Here is a 19,992-nt window from a genome sequence, read left to right as displayed (position 1 = left end):
CCCCGGGGCTACAAATTAAATGGACCTGGCAAGCTTTAGAGCTGGCCGTGCAGTAAATTGAAACACTATGGACAGGATTCTTAAGTAAACAGCTTATCTTTTGTCCATTTGCATTTCTGTGTGGTGACTTACTGTGTATATATACACCATGGTTCAGGAATCTCCTTTGGTGTCAGAAACTTTTATAGATTGCGCAACGTTTAATCTTACAACTATGAGGTAAACCCAGGACAGAAAACCAAGTCTCTCTGACACTAGAGGAAAATGTTCAAACATTTAAGGATTATATAGAACTTCTATATCGCCATTATATTTATTAATGCTGACACACCAGAATTTGTATATATCGTAAAGCACTTCATGAAATTATAAAATGCAATGTTGCACAACAGGCACTGAATAGAAGAATTTACCTACAGGTCGCCCAGGGATAGCAATGGTTTCTTGGGAACACTTACTCCTCGCTGAGGAAGTCGAAGGCTTTGGACTTATCGCCTGGGAGCTGCGACAAAGTGCTGCTTCTCTTCTTGACAGAAGGGGTCACGTGAGCGGTGGGGGCATTGTACTTCAGGTTAACAGGTGGCTCAGGCTTCTTTGCAGTGTTACTCGAGGAGCTGAAGAGTCGGCTGAAGCTAACATGGAAGAACGATGTGTGAGTCTGTGTGCGCGCGCGCGCGCACACACACACACACACACACACGACATGCACCGTCCACAAGGCAAGGAGTTAAAACCAAACAAATGGCACAAACGACACTGGAGTTGGACACTGCAGCCTTAGCAGTGACTCACGGCCAAGCCCAGGCTTTCGGGGAAAAGAAATGATTGTGTGGACAAGCTGACCCCCGTGTGGTGGAGTAAAATTTCTGAATATGGCTCTTCTACCCACATCTCTGTAACTCCCACCCAGTGATGGGGTAGGACTATACAAACAGGGAGTGTGTCACACTGATTGAGGGGATAGGTCCGCTTCTGTCACCGCCCCCTGGCTCTAAGGAAGCAGCAGCAGAGAGGAGAGGCCAAGGACCTGAAAGAGCACACTCCAAATCTCGGTCTGAAGCATCACGGACTGTGGCACAGAGACTCAGTGGAGCAGCGCCGGGACGATGGGGTACCTTCTCCTTAGCTGGGCCAAGACTAGGTGTGGGAGTTACATAATCTGTTGTCAACTTCAGATTTAAGAATGAATGGGGTGGAGTTCAGTCTGTCAATCAGGTCACAGCTTGATTTGGAGGCGCCAAGGAGAGGAATAGCTCGCTAGAGGCGGGACACATGCTCACTCCCTGCGAGACATTCCAGTTGACAAGCCACATGGAGCTACACTAGAGCCTGGAGCTGGAGGAGCCTGTGGAGACCCCAGCCAGCGCCGAGTTGCTTTCACCACCACTGGATCCACAAGACTTTCCACCCACTGGCCTGTGATCTTCCTGCATTCGGCGCCATTGCCTGTTTTTCGTGAATCTAAAGAAGAATTTATGGACTAGTATCGATATATGGGGTAATATCGGACTTATGGACTTGACCTGGGCTGGGCTGGGATGTTTTCTTAATGCACAATTACTCTTTGTATAAAGCGCTTTCCTACACACATTTAAGTGTCTATGGATTTATTTCTCTCGTCTACCCAGACTAACCCACAATAGAACTGTGGGGCAGAGAGACAGGTGAGAGCTCACATGGCTGAGAGGTTCAGAACCAGAGAGAGAGTAGGCTCTGGTTGAAGCGGCTCCAATGACCGTAACCTTCCTCTTTTCGGATCCTGACTTGTGGGAACCTGTTAACTTCCCTAATGACCTCCCCCCAACTGTGAGTATTGTCTGTGATTGGTGTGTGGCCTTTGCAACACACCATATAACCCAGCACAGATACAGAGTGGGTGGGAGGAATGGTTGGTGTCAGATCAGGCATTGGAGGATCAAGTGTGCAGGCATGTCTGACTCTTGCTTCATGGCAAGAAGGGAGCCAAAGGAGGGCAGATAGGGCCACCTACACTGCCCACCCTGATCTGTAGCTGGCAATCAGCGTAACAAAAGGAAGAAGCTCTGAGGATGGGAATTGGCTGAACTGAGGAAACAGGACCCTTTCCTCCACTCGCTCCCACGTGATGCAGTGTGAGAGGGGCTGTTTACTTGCGAAGGGGTGGCTGTGCGATCTGAATGGAAGCTCACCATGCTGGTTCTAAATTTAGTCACACAATAAAACAGTAGAACACACATTACCATTTCAGCACACATTTAGATATTTTCAGCTTAAGCATAATTTGAACTAGCTATTTTCACATCCATTAAAAAAATTAACACTTCCATTAAATAGCAGATTCACCAAAAAAGAGATGTTTTAAGCACAGTAAACAAATGGTACTTCTAACAGAACATAAAGCAAGTTCAACACACACACACACACACACACACACACACACACACACACACACCTCAAAGCCCACAAGCATTAAGTTACTCATCATTTTAGAAATTCCACTGTAATCACAAAACCAATAAATCAATTTAAATTGATTACTGATCCTGGTAATTATCAACTTTAGAAATAATCATGTCCCTTTATTTTATTATGTCAAAGAGCCAGTCAAACGCACAGCCAACATGATGCATCTTACAAGTGCATATTTCTGTCCTCCAGAGCACCCTTACCGAACTGGCACACTAGATAACAAGGAGCAAAGTTCAGTTTAGACATCTACCCCATACTATTTAAAAGAGAAAAATAAAGAGCATGGTTTTCTTCTTTAGAGTAAATTTCAACTCTAGTTTTCTTCTCTTAAACTGCTGTATGCTGTCATTTGTTTTCAATTTTTTAAAAATCCCTTTTGTTAAAAAAATCCCTTTTGTTAGCACTGTTGAGAATATATACAGCAGAAATAGGTACTATTCAAGTTTCTACATGTTCGTATTTTCTTTTAGATACTTACAACTGCCAAATGCTTGACCTTTTTTTTTCCTGCATGGCTGGATTTTCCCTTGATGCTCTACAGTAAAAAAAAAAAAGGAAGATGGAAGAGGGTTACCTGTGAGATGAGGGAGTTTCTCTCTGAGGAACAAGGAGCGCTCTATCTAAGAAGCTCACAGGAAGGCACCAGGGAGAGTCAACAACTGAATACAGTAAATTACACAAAATACCCTCTGCCCCCTCTACTAAGAGAGACAAGATTGCTATCTGGACTGAACAGCCAGCCTGCATGCCTAAATATCAATATTGAAATGTCAGTATGGAGAAGGGGGCCTTTCATTGTCAAACTACTGCTTGGTCAATTCTGTCCTTACCTAAGAAGGTCTCTATTACCTTATATTCCAGGCTTACACATGGCAGCAGGCCACTTTACTGTTCTGACGGGTCATTTTTCATAGGACTAAAACTTCCCATCACTGAAATGATGGCCAGGGAAGGCAAGGGGCTAGGTTGGATTCACAAATAATTCCAGACAATAAGGCACACTAACCTGATTAGTAACGTGGCCAACAGTGCACCGTCACTATCAGAGTCCCCTTTACACTTCTTTTCTTGAATTCCTTTTAATAAGCTAAAGCATCTTTTAATTCAATGAAAAAGCTAAGCTACTTTTTCTTCACATGTTGTCATGCAGGTGGCTGCTAGGATCCAAAATAGCAATGAAAAGGAGATCCTGTATACATGCCTTCAATCTATTTATTAGCTCCCACTGCCATCAAGCCAATTCTGACTCCTACAGGACAGCGTGGAACTGCCCCTCTGGGCTTCCGAGACCGCACCTCTTCTCTTTACAGGAGTAGACAGCCTGGTCCTTCTCCCATGGAGCAGCTGGTGGTTTCAAACTGCTGACCCTGTGGTTGGCAGCCCAATGTGTAACCACTACATTTCATTCTTTAGTCTATTAAATAATAGAGATAAGCATTTACCTTTCAGCCTTTGTCTTCTTATTCAATAAATTTTGATTGCTCATTTCCTTCCTTTTTAGTAGCTATAGCCATTATAATTTTAGCCAACAGTGTAAAGTGTGTTATACAAAAAGATATGGGTAAATCAGGTGGGCAACCACATTGCAAAGTTTTTGTGAGCCCTTCTTAAATGAAAATAAGGGGCACTGTTACTAAGGAGACTGACCATTAGATGGCAGTATTAGGTGAGATTTAAGATTCAACTGAGCATGGCAAAGGAAGGTGCATTTTGCATGGTCAGCAAAGAGAAAAAGATCAAGAGCTATGTATTTCAGAGTAAATATTATTTTCCTAGGTAGCTTATGAGGAACCCTGGTGGCATTGTGAGGAAATTAATTAACTGTTGGACTGCTAGTCTCAAGGTTGGAAGTTCAAACCCACTAGTCTCTCCATGGGAGAAAGATGAGGCTGTCTGATCCCATTAAAGATTTAGAGTCGGAATTCACTTAATGGCAGTGGGTGGGTTGGTTGGATGTAGCACATGAAAATTTTTTATTTCCTCAGCTTTATTTATTGCTAATGTCAAGCTCTACATTCTCTTGAAAAAAATACTCATCATTTCTAACTAATAAAAATGGCTTTTTAGAGATTGTGGAAACATTCTTCTCAAGAGTCCTTACTGGACCCTAAAAGAGCACCCATATTAATCACATTTTGTCTCTAGCTCTCAGTGTTACTTTAGAAAGTCTCTCCCAGTGAACAGAGCAAAACTCCAGCTCTCTCTCAATGAAGGACCATTGGAAGCTTGATGGCACAGCAGGGAAACACCAGAGCCGGTCTCACACATCTCATACCGGATCATCTCGGTCCATCGAACAGCCTCCTGAAGCTCCATCAGTCTCTCCTTATACTGGTTTCTCTCCATCAGAACTCGGGCCATTTCCACCCGAGTAAACCGCTTCCTCTGTGCCGTGGGAATATCGCTCTACAACAAAGAGGAGATGACCCATCATCCTAGGAGCCTACGTCCACTTTGGTTGGTGTTACTCTCAGACTCTAGCAGAATCTTTAAGGGGTTAAATATTCCTGAACTTAAAATCCAGCCTTACTCCATTCTCATATCACTTATTCTGCCTACAAACAAGTCTGGTGAAAATACTCATTTTCATTCACTTAAAGAAAATGGCTTCTATGGTAATAAAACCAGTAGGATTTTTAAAAATTAGTGGTGACTGAAAGGATTAAAGATAATTTAATTTCTGCAGATACAGACATTTTAACAGATTACAAAGGATAGAGTGGATGTTGAACTCAAACTCAAAAGTTCTCTATTCTACATAGATATAATATGCTCTTACAAGTTTCACATGGAAAGGCTGCTTTGATAACAATATTTTAAAATCTTGATTTTAAGTAATTCAAAAATTAATTATATTCCTAAAGAGATTCAGTTATCTAACAACCAATCCAAACATACACCGAAGGCCAATGTAAAGAGTAAAGTCTGGGGGAGGAGATGAGCCAGTCAGGGTGCGATGTAGCAATAATGAAAAATACAATTTTCCTCTAGTTCCTAAATGCTTCCTCCCTGCCCCCACTATCAAGATCCCAATTCGACCTTGCAAGTCTGGCTAGACCAGAGGATGTACACTGGTACAGATAGGAACTAGAAACACAGGGAATCCAGGGCAGATGATCCCTACAGGACCAGTGGTGTGAGTGGCGATACTGGAAGGGTAGAAGGAAGGTGGGTTGGAAAGGAGGAACCAATTACAAGGATCTACATGTGACCCCCTCCCTGGGGGATGGACAACAGAAAAGTGGATGAAGGGAGATGTCCAACAGGGCAAGATATGACAAAATAATAATTTATAAATTATCAAGGGTTCATGAGGGAGAGGGGTGCGGGAGGAAGGGAAAAATGAGGAGCTGATGCCAGGGGCTTAGGTGGAGAGCAAATGTTTTGAGAATGATGAGGGCAATGAGTGTAAAAATGTGCTTTACACAATTGATGTATGCATGGATTGTGATAAGAGTTGTATGAGCCCCTAACAAAACAATTAATAAAAAAAAGAGTAAAGTCACTGGCTAGCTATCAAAGTACCAACTAAAACATCAACGGGAATAAAATGAGTGTCCCCCAGAATTCTATGCAGGATAAGAAGGGATCTGTGTATAGAGTACGGCCAAGGTCATGCTCAACCCAACTTCCCTCCTCTGATTCGAAACCCTGTTCTGAAAGGAAGCGAAGCTTAACTGCAAAGCTTTTGAACATCTGGGGCCAAAGGCGCAGAGCTTGGGGCAGGACAACAGAGTAACCTTCCTCTACACTCCTGTCATGGGCCTGTCAAACCCACGGAGCCCCACCACGAGAGGTACGCAACCATTATTGGAGAAATAATGCTGTCAGAGAAAAACTCTGTTCCTTCTATGCACCAGGAAACCCACACAGCATAGTTTGTGGTAGTAAAAAACCAAAAATAAGATATATAAATTATAGTACACTAATAGAATGAGGCCATAAAGATAAATGAACTACGGAAATGTACTGCAGACGAGTCTCAAAATACATTAGTGAAACCAAAACCAGCAACAAAACAAAGGAAAACCTCACGGTAGTAGTACACGGTATACCACAGGCATACTGTGTGATCCATCGGTGCTCTACTGCACCGACTGGCTCATCCCTTCCCTGCGACCCCTCTCTGGGGGATGTTTCATTGTCTGTAGATGGGCTTTGGGTCTCCGCTCCAACTCCCTCATTCCCACCAAAGTGGACCCAGGAACAGGAATGGGAAGAGCGATACCAAGAGGGTAGGGGAGGGGGGGAGAGGGAGAGAGGAGCTGATCCCATGGGCTCAACAGGAAGTCAATGTCTAGAAAAGAACAATGGCAATTAATGTACAAATATGTCTGATACAACTGATGTATGGATTGTAACAAGAATTGTAAGAGTCCCCAATAAAATGATCTTTAAAAAAACAACACCCAAGGAAAACCTCAATTGAAAATAATGCAGAAAGTATTAAAAACAGAAACAACTTTAAAATGGGTCAAAAAGAAGATCAAATGTTAAGGTGTTAACTTTTAACTTCATTATATCTACCATAATTGACTTCACGATGCTCTCTGTCTAATTGGCAAGGTTATTCACATCCCTGGACTATTCTCAATGGACTTGACTGAGGCTTCATCCACATGGGGACCCTGAACATGGATCTGGGGCTCCCACTGTCACCTACAGCACTTCTGTAAACTGGGTGGTCACAATTAAAGCTCTGAGATCATTCCTTTCTCCAGATGTGGATTTCACTATTTACTATCCTTGGATCACACAGGCTGGCGTGCTTTTTCCATATGGACTTAGTTGATGAATCACTTAAATGGCTGCTTGTTTGAAGACAAGCTTTTACAACTATAGATGCTATTTTTTCTGATAGCCAGGTACCATTTTGCTATAGTACCCTTATCTTCTGTAATCTCTTCATGAGGATGAGTCCTGAGTAGGGTGAAGCCATAAGAATTAATAGTTCTTGGGTTAGGGCTGCGATTAAGTGCAAGCTCAAAATCTAATCATATACGTATGGTTTAAAATCTAGTCATATATTTATGGTTCGCTTTAGAGATATCATTATGATTTTATAATAGAGAGCATTATAAATGATCCCTATGGGGCATAAGGTAATTCTATTGATAGTATCATTAATTTGGCCAATGGTAAAGAATTTAAAACACTGTGGCGAAAAGGAAATTATATACATACAGGCTGGCTTTACAGATTGCAACACAGCAACTGTTCATTCATGCAGATTAAAAGTTCAAATGACTAGACACTACTGACATGAATGAAGAGTTGGAGATAGGGCAAAACTTTCAATGACATTCACTCACCAAGGCAGAATCATGCTGCCAACTAGCAAATGCCATAAAAAAGCACAGAGAGCATAAAAACAATAAATACATGGCAATCCTGGGCCACCATTTACTGGGCACACTTTGTTTTGTGTAATTTCCTGTATATGAAATCCAGGAGAGGTGAATGTACAGGGACAGCAACTGGATTAATTACCTAAGAAGCCTGGCAGGGGACATTGGGAGGTGGGGGGCAGGGGGGGGAATAGGGAGCTAAAAACAATGAGTATGAGAAAGAAGAAAATGCTCTGAAATTGATAGTGGTGATGACTGTACAACTCTTCTTAATATGGTTGAACTAATGTATAATGTGTACAACATATGCCAATAAAACTATTTTAAAAACAACACTCTCTCAGGGGGACGAACAATGGAAAAGCGGGTGGGGGTGATGGAGGATGATGTAAGATATGAAAATAATAATCTATAACTTATAAAGGGTTTGTGAGGGAGGGCGGGCAGGGGAGGGAGGGGGAAGAAATGGGGAACAGATATCAGGGGCTCAAGTGGAAAGGGAATGCTTTGAAAATGATGGCGGCATATGTGCAAATGTGCTTGACACACTGGAGGAATGTATGGATTGTGATAAGAGATGTGTAAGAGCCCCCAATAAAAAGTATTTAAAAACAAACAAACTGCTCTTAAGGGCTCAAGTAGAAAGGAAATGTTTTGAGAATGATGATGGTAACAAATGTACAAATGCATTTGACACAATGGATGAATGTATGGATTGTGATAAGAGCTGTGTGAGCCCCCAATAAAAGGATTTAAAAACAACATAATATTAAATGAAGGAGAAAGTCTCCAAGTCTAAATAGAGCTTACTCACTTGAAACTATACATTGTAGGGATATATACATGATATAATACAATTTTTTTTTTAAAGAGAATGATGAAATATGACAAGGCCTTTCTCTGTAAGGGAGAAGCAAAGCTTGGTAGTGTTCTAGGGCTCAAGTCAAGAAGTAGATCCACAGATGTTGATTTATCATGTTTTCAAACTTATGTGCATGACAAATATTTTAGTATGTACCAAGTACTAACTACAACAGCAGACAAGAAATCCAAGGGACATATGAAAATAATAACCTATTGTATGGCCGGATCAATACCAGGCTGGCTTCTAGCAGCAAGTGACCTTGAGTCTCCCACACCCATGCCTAGCTGACCAGAGCTAGCTGAAACAACTAGCAGCAAGTGGCCTTGAATCTCCCACACACACCTGCGGAGCTGACCAGAGCTGGCTAATGGCCCGCTTTGTTCTCGACCCGCCGCTCTGCAACCGGCACCGGCATGGCCCGCTTGGGTCAGTGCCCACTTTCCTCTCGACCCTCCACTCTGCACCCAGTACAGCCTGTTTGGCTCAGTGCCCGCTTTGTTCTTGCCCACCACTCTGCACCCGGCACGAATACACCCGGAACCAGGAAGACACATTCCTGTCCATATAAGCAGCAGCCCTGTAGCCTGCAATGCAATGCGACTCCCCCAGCCTGGACATTGTGGACTGTGGGACTTCGCCCAGGCTGGGGTTTTTTCTCCCTAATAAAGCCTGTTTGTTCTAATTCGACTGATTTGATCTCTGGTGCCTCTCGACTACCTTACACCTATAACTCATCAAGGGTTTGTGAGGGAGGATGGGCGGGGGAGGGAGAGGGAGAGGGAAGAAATGGGGAGCTGATATCAGGGGCTCAAGTGGGAAGAGAACGCTTTGAAAATGATGATGGCGGCATATGTGCAAATGTGCTTGACACACTGGGTGAATGTACGGATTGTGATAAGATGTAAGAGTCTCCAATAAAAGTATTAAAAACAACAACAAAAAAACAAACAAACCAAGAAATCCAAGGGACACCAAATGATTATTCTGTTCGAAACACCTGCAGAATCAGGTTGACCTGCAACTCGTGGTGCATGAAGGAAGATTTAGGTAACAGTATTACTAGTAGGCTAAAAATATAAGCATGGAAGTCTTAGTGTTCTTCTGTATTTATGATGGGGATAACCATAGAGGCTAACTGAAGTCCTAGGTGTTATACTTTTATGCTAGTACTATAAAGCATTCCTACTACATTTTCAAAATTCTTAAAACTTAAAACAAAGAGCCTCAACATCCAGTTTGGTCCATGAGCATGAACATGTAGACACGGGCCACTGATTATAAACATTCTGTTAATGCAACAGCGGATTTTCCCAGTGAAGGCAACGAAAAAAGCAGCAAACTGCAAACCTACGTCGTCCTCGTCTTTTGCTTTTTGCCTTGCATCTTCAGCTTCCGCACGAGCTCTAGTGAGGGGAAAAGAAACATGTTATTTGAATTGGCTTCATCTTTTTCAAAGACTATAAGAGTAAGCAATTCATCAATTTTAATGATCACTAATGGATTATTTCTTTTCTTTTTCTAAAACAGAGCACTTAGCTGCCCTCATCCAGGGGGATTGCATCATAGCATTATTTTCAGAAAAAGCCAAGGAAACTAATCTGTGTTTCTAATTTCCTTTTATCAAAACGAAGGTGTCTGAACAGTTCTCGCATCATGGCAGACACAAGCGGCAATATTTGGATAACACTGTTCACGAGGGGCTTATTCACAGCAAAGGCAAGTGGTGGGTGGTACTCCACCCTACTCCATGAAATGTTTGGCCCTTCCTAGCTTGGGAAGGCCGGAGACAGCGCTCTCAGCACTGCACCTGGTGCCTTGCTGGGGCTCCTGCAGAGACGTCACTTGAGAACATGGTCAGCACTTACTTCCTAAGCTCTTCCTCCAGCTCCCTGTTCTTCTCCTCCAGCTTCAGTTTGGCTTGCTTCACCGCCTCCAGTTCCCCTTGCAGCACGTCTTTCTCACAGGTCAGTTCATCTACCTTTGCTATCAAATCATTCTTCACCACATTCAAAGCATTTCTAAGAAACACAGATTTCACAAGTGCATCATTACAAATAAATATTTTTTACATCTCTCAGCCTATTGTCTTGCAGGACAGTCATAGAGCTGAATAACTGAATGGCTGAAGGCATTTTACTTGTTGCTTTCTTGTTAAAAACGGAAAGAACACAAAGCAATTTTTTGTACTCACCCATTATCAAACTAAGCATAAATAGATAAAAGAAGAAGAAATGAATAAAACAAGGCAGGCCACTAACTAATCGAGTCAGAATTAAGTAAGATTAAAAGATAAACATTTAAAAAATAGCATTCATAAGGCTATGCTAACAAATTCTGAAAATATATTGCACAATCAATAAGGTAAAATCAATCCTAAGTTGTCTTTATTAATGAATGAAGGAAAAACAAAACAAAACAAAAAGTAAGCTCAAGCTCTTTTAGGGGTAGCCTGTTCTGAAATAAAAGAACCCCAGGAAAGAGGCAGGAAATGGACCAATCCCAGAAAAGGCAGCAGGAAGCCGTGGGACTGGCGCTGAAGACTGAGAAAGGTGTGACTTTGGCAGAGTGGAAAGGAGACACATACAGGAGATTCTGCACAGACTGTCAAAAATGATGGTGAAAGGCAGGTCCCATATCACTTATATGCCTGAGCGTGTGTGTGTGTGCACGTGTGTACACGGTCAGGGAAATGAAATGGGTCAAGGCTTAGGAGACTGCAAGGAGTACTACGTTACATGGAAAGCATCCCTGACTTGGTGGAAGGGACATCTGGTATGGTTCCTTGTTATAACTCTGGACATACTTACTTGGTTTCCAACAACTGCGTATTTTCTAATATAAGATTCTCAACCTCACGACCCATTCCTGGAAAAAGAAAGGGAGACTTGGAATACAAATTTATTTTTTAAATGACATGTTTATGAAATAAAAAGTTGTAGTCACAAATTTATAATTTTGATCTATCCTAAAGTAATCTTATTTTTGCCTACAGGTATATTTGATATATCTATGTATATGGATCATAACACTTGAAATAATTATCCAACACAAAACAAAGCTAACGATTTTGCTGGCCTATTCTTTATAATTGCTAGTATATGCTTTGTTTTCAGCAGTAATATTTTTTTTAAATATCCAAAATTTTCTGACAAGCATTCGAATACATAGTTTTATTTAGAGGGGAAAATGCGTTACTGTGAGTCAGAATTTTTCAAATCATAGCTGATAAGATAGGTTTCTCTCTAAAAGTTAGGCCTTATGAACAGAAAGCAGACAGCATAAAGGAGCCAAGCCAGCCAGAAGCCCAGTGCAGAAGGAACCTTACCAAAGAAACTATGGTCTTAAAGCCCATGCATTCATTCCATGTAAAGCAACAACAAAGAACAAGAAATGCTTCGTGTAAGAAACAGCATGAAAATAGATTATTAAGCTGTAAACTTTTTGTATGAAAAACAGCTGGAATCACAATGTTTGGATTTTAATGCAGAACGATGTACAAATAAAGAAATGGCAATTTCCTTCATTCATGGGGATGGTCTATGGTATTTATATCTAAAGGGAAAAAACCCTGCTTTACCAATTCTTGCTGACAATAAAATTGTACATTATAATTAGAATGAACATCACCTGTCAGCAAGCCATTATTCCTTCAAAGTGTCACCTACCACATGACAGTGTTCAAGCCTCATCGTAGAGGCTGCCTTACACCCTGTGAGCACTGTGCAGGGGACATGTACAGCAGGCACTCAGTGTAAGATGCAAGACAGTGACCTCTGGGGATAAGGAAGCAATTTAACTTGAAGTTACAAGATAACTGAAGAAATTAAATAACATACTTATTTACCCCAAATAGTTTAAAGAAATTCCACTACTACCCACTTCTCCTGAAGAGTTAAGAACTAATGTTAGAATGGAAGATATATGTAGAACATTCCTTTTCCAAACAGAAAGGAAATAGTAAAAAAACAAAACTAAGTAAGAAAAAAATTTAAATGTCCCTTTATCAGAAAACAAAACAAAACAAAACCACATAACTTAATGACTATTTTGAAAAAAAAAAAAAAAACAATTTTAGGGGAAAATTGATAAAAATTCTATGTTCTCATATGGACCCATATTATATCTATAATAATAGTTTTCTGAACATCCTCAAAGATCTGGGTATTTCTACCATAGGGAACTTAGTATCAAAAATAGTACCTTATTTCATTGTTTATAGACAAACTGAAAATAAAAGCAAACTGAAAAAAGTCTCTAACTTCTGACTCCAAGATGAATTTTGGTAAGGTATCTCCAAATACTTGCTATAAACATGAACATTAACTTCATAATAAAATTATAGAGATAAGGGAAATAGGGCTGAAACTGGTTACAAAAATTTTTATTTAGTAATTGTTGACTAGTGATTCTCAAGCACATAATAGAGAAACAAGCGTAAAAACTGAAAATATATGCAGAATATATTTATATATATGCACACACACACACACACAAAATTGAGCAGAAAAACATAAGAAAAAGCATCAAAAGAAAAGGGCAGGCAAGACACCTAGCTTAAAAGCAGTAATATGAAAGTATTTAAGAGCATACACACCAGAATATTCCCCTGGGTAAGCAGCCCAAGAGAAAAATGAATGAGAACCTTAATTAGATTGTTTTCAAAAAGCAAGGACTAAACTCAATTATTTTTAAATGAGAGAGGAGACAAAGAAGTTGAAAAGATGTAGAGGAAACAATTAACTAAAAACAATAAAGTGTAAATATTATAAATTTTTAAAAAGAATTATGTACTCTATGGGAAACATAGCCTTAAGTGTGTAGTTTCTAAAGCTTACATTTACACATTCCCAATGAGGAATTATTTTAAAATCTAGGCCACATATTTAATACATGAACACAAGGACTGTGAACATAAATAAATTTTGAAAAGCATCAATTCATTATCAGAAAAACATAATTGGAAGTTAATTTGGGGGGGGAACAAGCGTAAAACTTAGGTCTAATACATTTGAAAACGAAAGCTAGCAAACAAACAACGCTTGACAGTTTTAAAAACTCACAGAAACGTCAGTTGGCTCTTTAGCAGTGATTCTCAACATGTAGCTCTACAAGTGGGCTCGAGTTAGCCACAGACCAGCGGTTCTCAACCTGTGGGTCGCGACCCCTTTGGGAGTCGAACGACCCTTTCACAGGGGTCGTCCAATTCATAAGAGTAGCTACATTCCAGTTATGAAGTAGCAACAAAAATAAGTTTATGGTTGGAGGTGTCACCACCACATGAGGAACTGTATTAATGGGTGGCGGCATTAGGAAGGTTGAGAACCACTGCCATAGACTTAAGGTAGTCCTCGAAGGTTGTAGGCACAATGTTAACTAGTTCCACATGAGCATTTCCCCAAAGTTCATTGTTCTCTTAAATATTCTCCTGCAAAGGGTTTTTTAACCCATGAAAGGTAAGGAATCAGATTTAGAGGTAAAGCCAAACTATTAGAACTATTTAGCAGCCTATTCACGTAGGGACTGTACTACGTGCTCAAGATTCAACAGTGAGCACAATAAACCTGGCTGTCTTGGTCACAATGAGCTTAGAGTCCACCCAGTGAGACAGACTTATAAACAATTAGAACAGGTATGGAAGGTGGCATAATGTATAAATGCAATTCCAAAGGAATACATTTCAGGGGCAAATAGGCTGTACTTAGGAAGTTCAAGGTAGAATTCTGGGCCAGCATGTATTTAAGGGGTGACAAGAACAATAAATGGATAGTTTGGAGGAGGCACAAAAAAGCCTCAATGATTGGTTGCAGGGAAATAGGAGAGGTCTTGGAAATGAGTGGGTGGGCAGGTCCGCCACCCACTGAGATAGTAGATACTGGTCCAAGGGCAGCCTCGGGGGACAGAACAAGAAAGATGATGACCTCAGCTTTAAGCAAGTCATGTGCCCAGATTTTTTGCTTGCCCCCCCCACCACCACCAATTGCCTGTGAGTCCATTCTGACACAGAGCAACTGCACATGCTTGTGGCAGAACAGAAGCGTGCTCCCTGCGTTTTTTGAGATTGTGACCTTTCAGAAATAAGTTCTCAGGCCTTTTATCAGAAGGACCTCTGGGTGGGTTTGAAAGGCCAATCATTACGTTAATCACTTATACTGCCCAAGGATTCTTGTAATACTTTAGAAGGCGTCTTAGAAGTGTGTCTAGTGGACAGTGTGGAAAGAATAGTCTGCGGTGCTGGAAAAGACCCAGGATAGTCATCAGCCAAGGAGGCTAAGAATCAATGAGAGCAACTGAGATTCCCTAAACAAGGAAAGGGGCCAAGGTCAGGAGGCGAGGAACACAGCATCTAAAGGTAGACAGAGGAAGAGGAGCTTGCCAAGACAATGGAAAGAACCAAGAGGAGGGAACAGGAACAGGTACAGGTAAGTCTGACATCACAGACCCTTGGCAAAGATAGTTCTATCACAAACTAGGAGGCTGTTGCTAACAGCACGAGTAACTTCTGGAGTGGTGAGCTGAGGGTAGAATACTAGACTGTAGTGGCTGAGGATTAGGTGGGGCTCGGGCAATTCTGCCAGTTAAAGTAGCCACACTTTCAAGAAGTCTATTTTACTCACTGTAAGCACCTCATATTCAGCCTAGCACTTTAAAAGACACCTCAGCTACCTTGTTACATAAAAGGATAACTAGAAATGGAGCGTGAGAGCTAAGAGTAGCAATAAGTAGAAGAAGATACAGTGCAAGAAAAGGGTGATAAATGGAGAAGACCTGAACCTGATTAAATGACCATGGGAATCAGTTAGTAAAGACACTGAAAATGAGAAGAGAGAGGACAGTCCAGAGGCTGTGTGAATCTCTGACTTCCTACTTCTGGAATGTGACTGAGCAAAGTGCATGGAGAACGCGTCATTCACAATACCTCCAAGGAACAGAGGAAAATCAAGGAAAAGAACAAACTGTTGGCGCTGTCTCTTTCAAGTTATTAAAATCAGGGGGGAAATCTTAAGTACTGAGCCTTTTTAGCTATTGGCTTAAAAAAATTTATATCCTACGAGAGTTTGGTAATAGATAGCAACAAGAAAACAGGAATCATAGAAATGGACTGTGTATTACTGACCAACCCGAGGTCAATTACTTTGGGGAGCAATTTGTAAACTTAACTACAAGTCCAAGCAGTGAACATCACTCTCAGTTACCAACACCCAACTGTACGGAAGAGAAGCCCAGGTACGAATAAGGGCTTTGGAAGCTTCATTTACCATTTTTGACAGACAGAAAAGTATTCATGTAGACAGTAAGCCACTAAATTTGAGGTAGTATATTAAAATCTTCTAATGTGGAACATTCTAGAGATAAATATACCAATAGCTATACAATAAAAAGGGCAGCGGTTCAGAATGTGTTACTGTTATTAGATGTCATCGATTCAGCTCCAACCCACAGTGACCCTATGCACAAGACGGAAGCACTGCGTGGTCCTGAGCCGTCCTCGCCGTCGCTCTTCCATTCGTTAGCCATCCAGTGTCTAACGATGTCTGGAAGCTATTCATAAGGATTTCAATGGCTTAGATATAGTTCATTTTTTATCTCCAAATTGGAAAAGAAACCAAAATATTAGGATTCTGTTTTCAATCTATTATGTTTAATTTTCTCACTTGAAGGATATACATTTTTAGAAGATGTTTTATTTAAAAGAATTTAGTTATTTCAAAGTACTCTATGGTTTCCTAACTCTAAGAAAATAAAGAAAGGTCAAACACTTCAAAAAGTACAACCTTCCATACTGGATTATGTAGTAGTAAAGTATACAAATACATTTAAAGTACTTCCCTCTGATGTACTTGAAGGACATCGCATGTAGGAATTTGGGGGGGACTGCTGATAGTTCTTTATGCATTTGTCAAAATTCACAAAACTGGACATAAAAAAGTAAATTTTCTCTATAAAATTTTGAAATAATTAAAAACATTTTTTTCATTTCTTTTTTTTAACACACGCTCCTCAGTTTTGCTGGGTTCTTCTCTTAGTTGGAGGTCAGTGTCTTAAACCAATTAAATATTTCAAGGAGCTTAAAAAGTATAATCTGATGTTAACTAAAATTATTGATTTATTGATAGGGATTCATATATCTACTAAATCATTCCACGGTTCAATCACATTCAGCAGAACTGTACATTTGCTACCACAAATCAGTTTCCAAACATTCTTTCTCTATTTGGTCCCCTGACCTTGTCACCCCTTCCCCCCGCCCAGAAGTGTAAAATTAAATGTAAAACTGGAACATTCCTTAAGAATTCATCTTTTCTAGCCCTCCTTTGGGAAATGTACGGCATTCCATTTCTTCCAATGTTTTATTTAGACTTCAATGGTGGTAGTCTCTTTACTTCTGAACAATGAATATTGTGAGCTCTGCCTGGACAAAACCATGTTCCCTTCAAAAAGTAGTTCTCAGTGTCAAGGGCATAATTAGTCATCAATAAATTAGCATACATTAATGTAAGAAAGTCCTTACAGTCCTAAACATTGACAGGCCTTTTGAGAACACCATAGTCCAGATTAAAATTACACCGATATAAAATTTGTTTTACAGAGCCGTATCTGTAAACCTATTCCAAAGATATGCATTCTAATTTCTATAAGGGTTTTGATCTTTGTAAACTCTTAAAAGTGAAGCAAAAACAGGTGTATCAGAGCTCATTCACAGAGTTGGAATCCTGTAATTCACCTCAAAGGAGCTTCAGAAAGCAGCCAGATCAGGAGCTGGCCAACTTGGTCTGGCCAGGGCTAGATCATCAATATTTTAAGCTTTGCAGGCCATGTGAGCTCTTCTGCAAACTACTCAACTATGTCAGACATGGACAGAGAGCAAACGGGCACGGCTATATTCCAACAAACCTTTATTTACACAAACAGGTGGTATGTCAGTTTGGCATATGGCTGGAGAGAGTCCAGTTCCTTCACAAAAACTAAGACCCAGAAAGATGAAGCTATTTGGCAAAAGTCACCAGACAAATACTGGAAGAGCTGCATGCAGTTTTCTTCCAAATCATATGTTCTTCAACTATAGACACGTGAAAATGGTTACGTTTCCCAAAAGATCTAAAACATAATGCTCTGTAAAAGCTCAGAAAAATAAAGTATTATGATTTCTTATTTAATTAAGGTCAACAGTTTTGACTGAATTCGCTTATACAAGGCGTGTACACACGCACACAAACTCTCTCTCTCTTCCCCTGCAGAGCACTGTGCCCCTTACGTGGACTCGACACGCACATTTAAATGCAGGTTTAGGTTACTGATATGTGAAGATGCTTTCACTCTAAACTTTTCAGGACCTCAGTACGCAATAATCCTGTACTACTGAGCAGGTTAGGACCACTTCAAACGAAGTTTCAATTAAATCATTATTTAAAATGTATCTTTTAAAAACCGTGGCATAGTTCATCAGAGATATCATACCTAGTAAGTCTGCTCCTTCATCCACATCTCCAATGAGGCCTGAGCCAGCTGAAGACAGTTCTTCAAAGAGAGACTCTGTATTGCGATCAAAAGCTTTGTTCTCTATGCCTTTGGTAGGAGTGCTAAATGACAAAAACAGTAAAACCAAATCAACAAATTACAGACTTAATTTCTGAGAGTAAAACAAATAGCTAAGCTGAGTTACAGGAGATTTTTACATGGTACATTCCATTTGATATAAAATGCAATGGAATAATATGTACTTCTCAAAGGTCCCTAAGAAGCCCCACTGAAGCCCACAGAGGGACGACTAAGGCGACGGCCGAGGCTGCAGTGCGAAAGCTCCGCCAGCACAGATGAATGGCGTCAGACAGAGCGGCTCTGTACCAGGCAGCGTCTAAGCGCTGCACGTGACTTGTCTACCTTAATCCTCACAACTACAGTCCTTCCTGTTTCCAACAACTCTAGTAGTTGTGGAGATAAGAAAGCAATCCACGGAAAGCAGATTAGCAGCTGCCATTATTCTCTCCGTTTTTCAGATGAGGACACGAGTGAGGTGAAGGTTTTGCTGGGATCATTAGGTAAAAAGGGCAGGATTCAAATCCACAAAGTTTGGCTCCAGGACTCATGACCCTAGTTTTTCAGTTATATGTTGCCTGGATCCCTGGTGGTCCTGTGGATTAGGTATTGGGCTGTTAACCAAAGATTGGTGGTTCATATCCACCAGCTGTTCCACAGGAGAAAGATGAGGCTGACGGCTCCTCTTATAAAGATTTATAGTCTTGTACAAGGTCACCGAGTCTGAAACTTCTGGATAGCAATGAGCTTGGGGTACAGGTTGGCAGGGCCCATTCTTTTTACAGGGCAATTTGGCAGTGCCTATTGAAATTTAAAACCCAAATATTCACTGGCCCAAGCATTTCTTGTGAAAACTGTTCTGCAAAATCCCAATCATAAAAAAAAAAAGCAAGTCTGTAAAAGGATAGTGCGAGCAACATTTCTAGAACAAAGCTGAAATGACTTAAGAGGTTATTAGTAAGGGAAAATTAAAGATATTATGACTACATCCACAATTTAAAATTTAAGCTTTGTAGTTAAAAGTGGTAGGATCTTATAAACAAACTTACAATTTTTTAAAAGTTGCAAAACAGTACATAAAATATGAGCCCTTCACCTTCCTGACATGGTTGCTGAAGACAAATGGGTGCATAAGCAAGTGTGGTGAAGGAAGCTGATGGTGGTCGGCTATTAGAAGATGTAGTGCCTAGAGTAGGCATCCTCAAACTGCGGGCCCACCGAGGACATTTATCCGGCCTGCCGGATGTTTTTGCCCCGTTTGTTTTTTTTACTTCAAAATGAGATATGTGCAGTGTGCATAGGAATTTGTTCATAGTTCTTTTTAAAACTATAGTCCGGCCCTCCAACAGGTCTGAGGGACAGTGAATTGGCCCCCCGTTTAAAAAGTTTGAGGAACCTTGGTCTGGAGTCTCGAAAGGCTCGAGTTAAATAAATGGCATGTAGCAGAGAAGCAACAAGTCCACATCGAAGAAGCACACCAGCCTGTGTGATCGTGAGGTGTAAACCGGACCAGGTGTTAAGCATCAGAAGACCCTAAACAAACAATCCTATCAGGGTGCAGCACAGCACCAACAACACACACACCATCCCTCTAGTTCTTCAATGCTCCCCCCACTGCCATGACCCCAGTCCTACCTTACAAATCTGGCTAGACTGGAGCACGTACACTGATACAATAAATGCTCTCGACACACAGAATCGAGGACAGATAAACCCCTCAGAAACAATAATAGGAGTAGCGATACCATGAGGGTAGGAGAAGGTAGGGGGAGAAAGGGAGAACCAATCGCAATGATC

The 19,992-nt window shown here is 40.8% G+C and overlaps 1 protein-coding gene across 6 annotated transcripts in view; it reads right to left on the bottom strand.

Annotated features, from left to right (window-relative positions):
- SPAG9 (sperm associated antigen 9) overlaps positions 1-19,992 on the bottom strand; it is a 71,076-nt gene that overhangs the window by 23,521 nt on the left and 27,563 nt on the right. For 4 of the 6 annotated variants that reach the window (XM_045299936.1, XM_045299938.1, XM_045299939.1 and 1 more), the window contains exons 5-12: positions 18,118-18,239; positions 13,256-13,267; positions 11,469-11,526; positions 10,527-10,679; positions 10,013-10,064; positions 4,724-4,854; positions 2,927-2,983; positions 459-632 (exon numbers count right to left, since the gene is read on the bottom strand). In XM_045299936.1, coding sequence (XP_045155871.1) covers positions 459-632; positions 2,927-2,983; positions 4,724-4,854; positions 10,013-10,064; positions 10,527-10,679; positions 11,469-11,526; positions 13,256-13,267; positions 18,118-18,239 — 759 coding nt within the window. The remainder of the gene's footprint in view (positions 1-458; positions 633-2,926; positions 2,984-4,723; positions 4,855-10,012; positions 10,065-10,526; positions 10,680-11,468; positions 11,527-13,255; positions 13,268-18,117; positions 18,240-19,992) is intronic. The other 2 variants (XM_004707044.2, XM_013005788.2) reach the window with 1 other exon arrangement.

The sequence above is a fragment of the Echinops telfairi genome, unplaced genomic scaffold (assembly GCF_000313985.2).
Source record: "Echinops telfairi isolate 266 unplaced genomic scaffold, ASM31398v2 ScPeMD7_7458;HRSCAF=8496, whole genome shotgun sequence".
In the NCBI taxonomy this organism is placed as follows: domain Eukaryota; kingdom Metazoa; phylum Chordata; class Mammalia; order Afrosoricida; family Tenrecidae; genus Echinops; species Echinops telfairi.
This window is presented reverse-complemented; position numbering and strand designations above follow the sequence as displayed.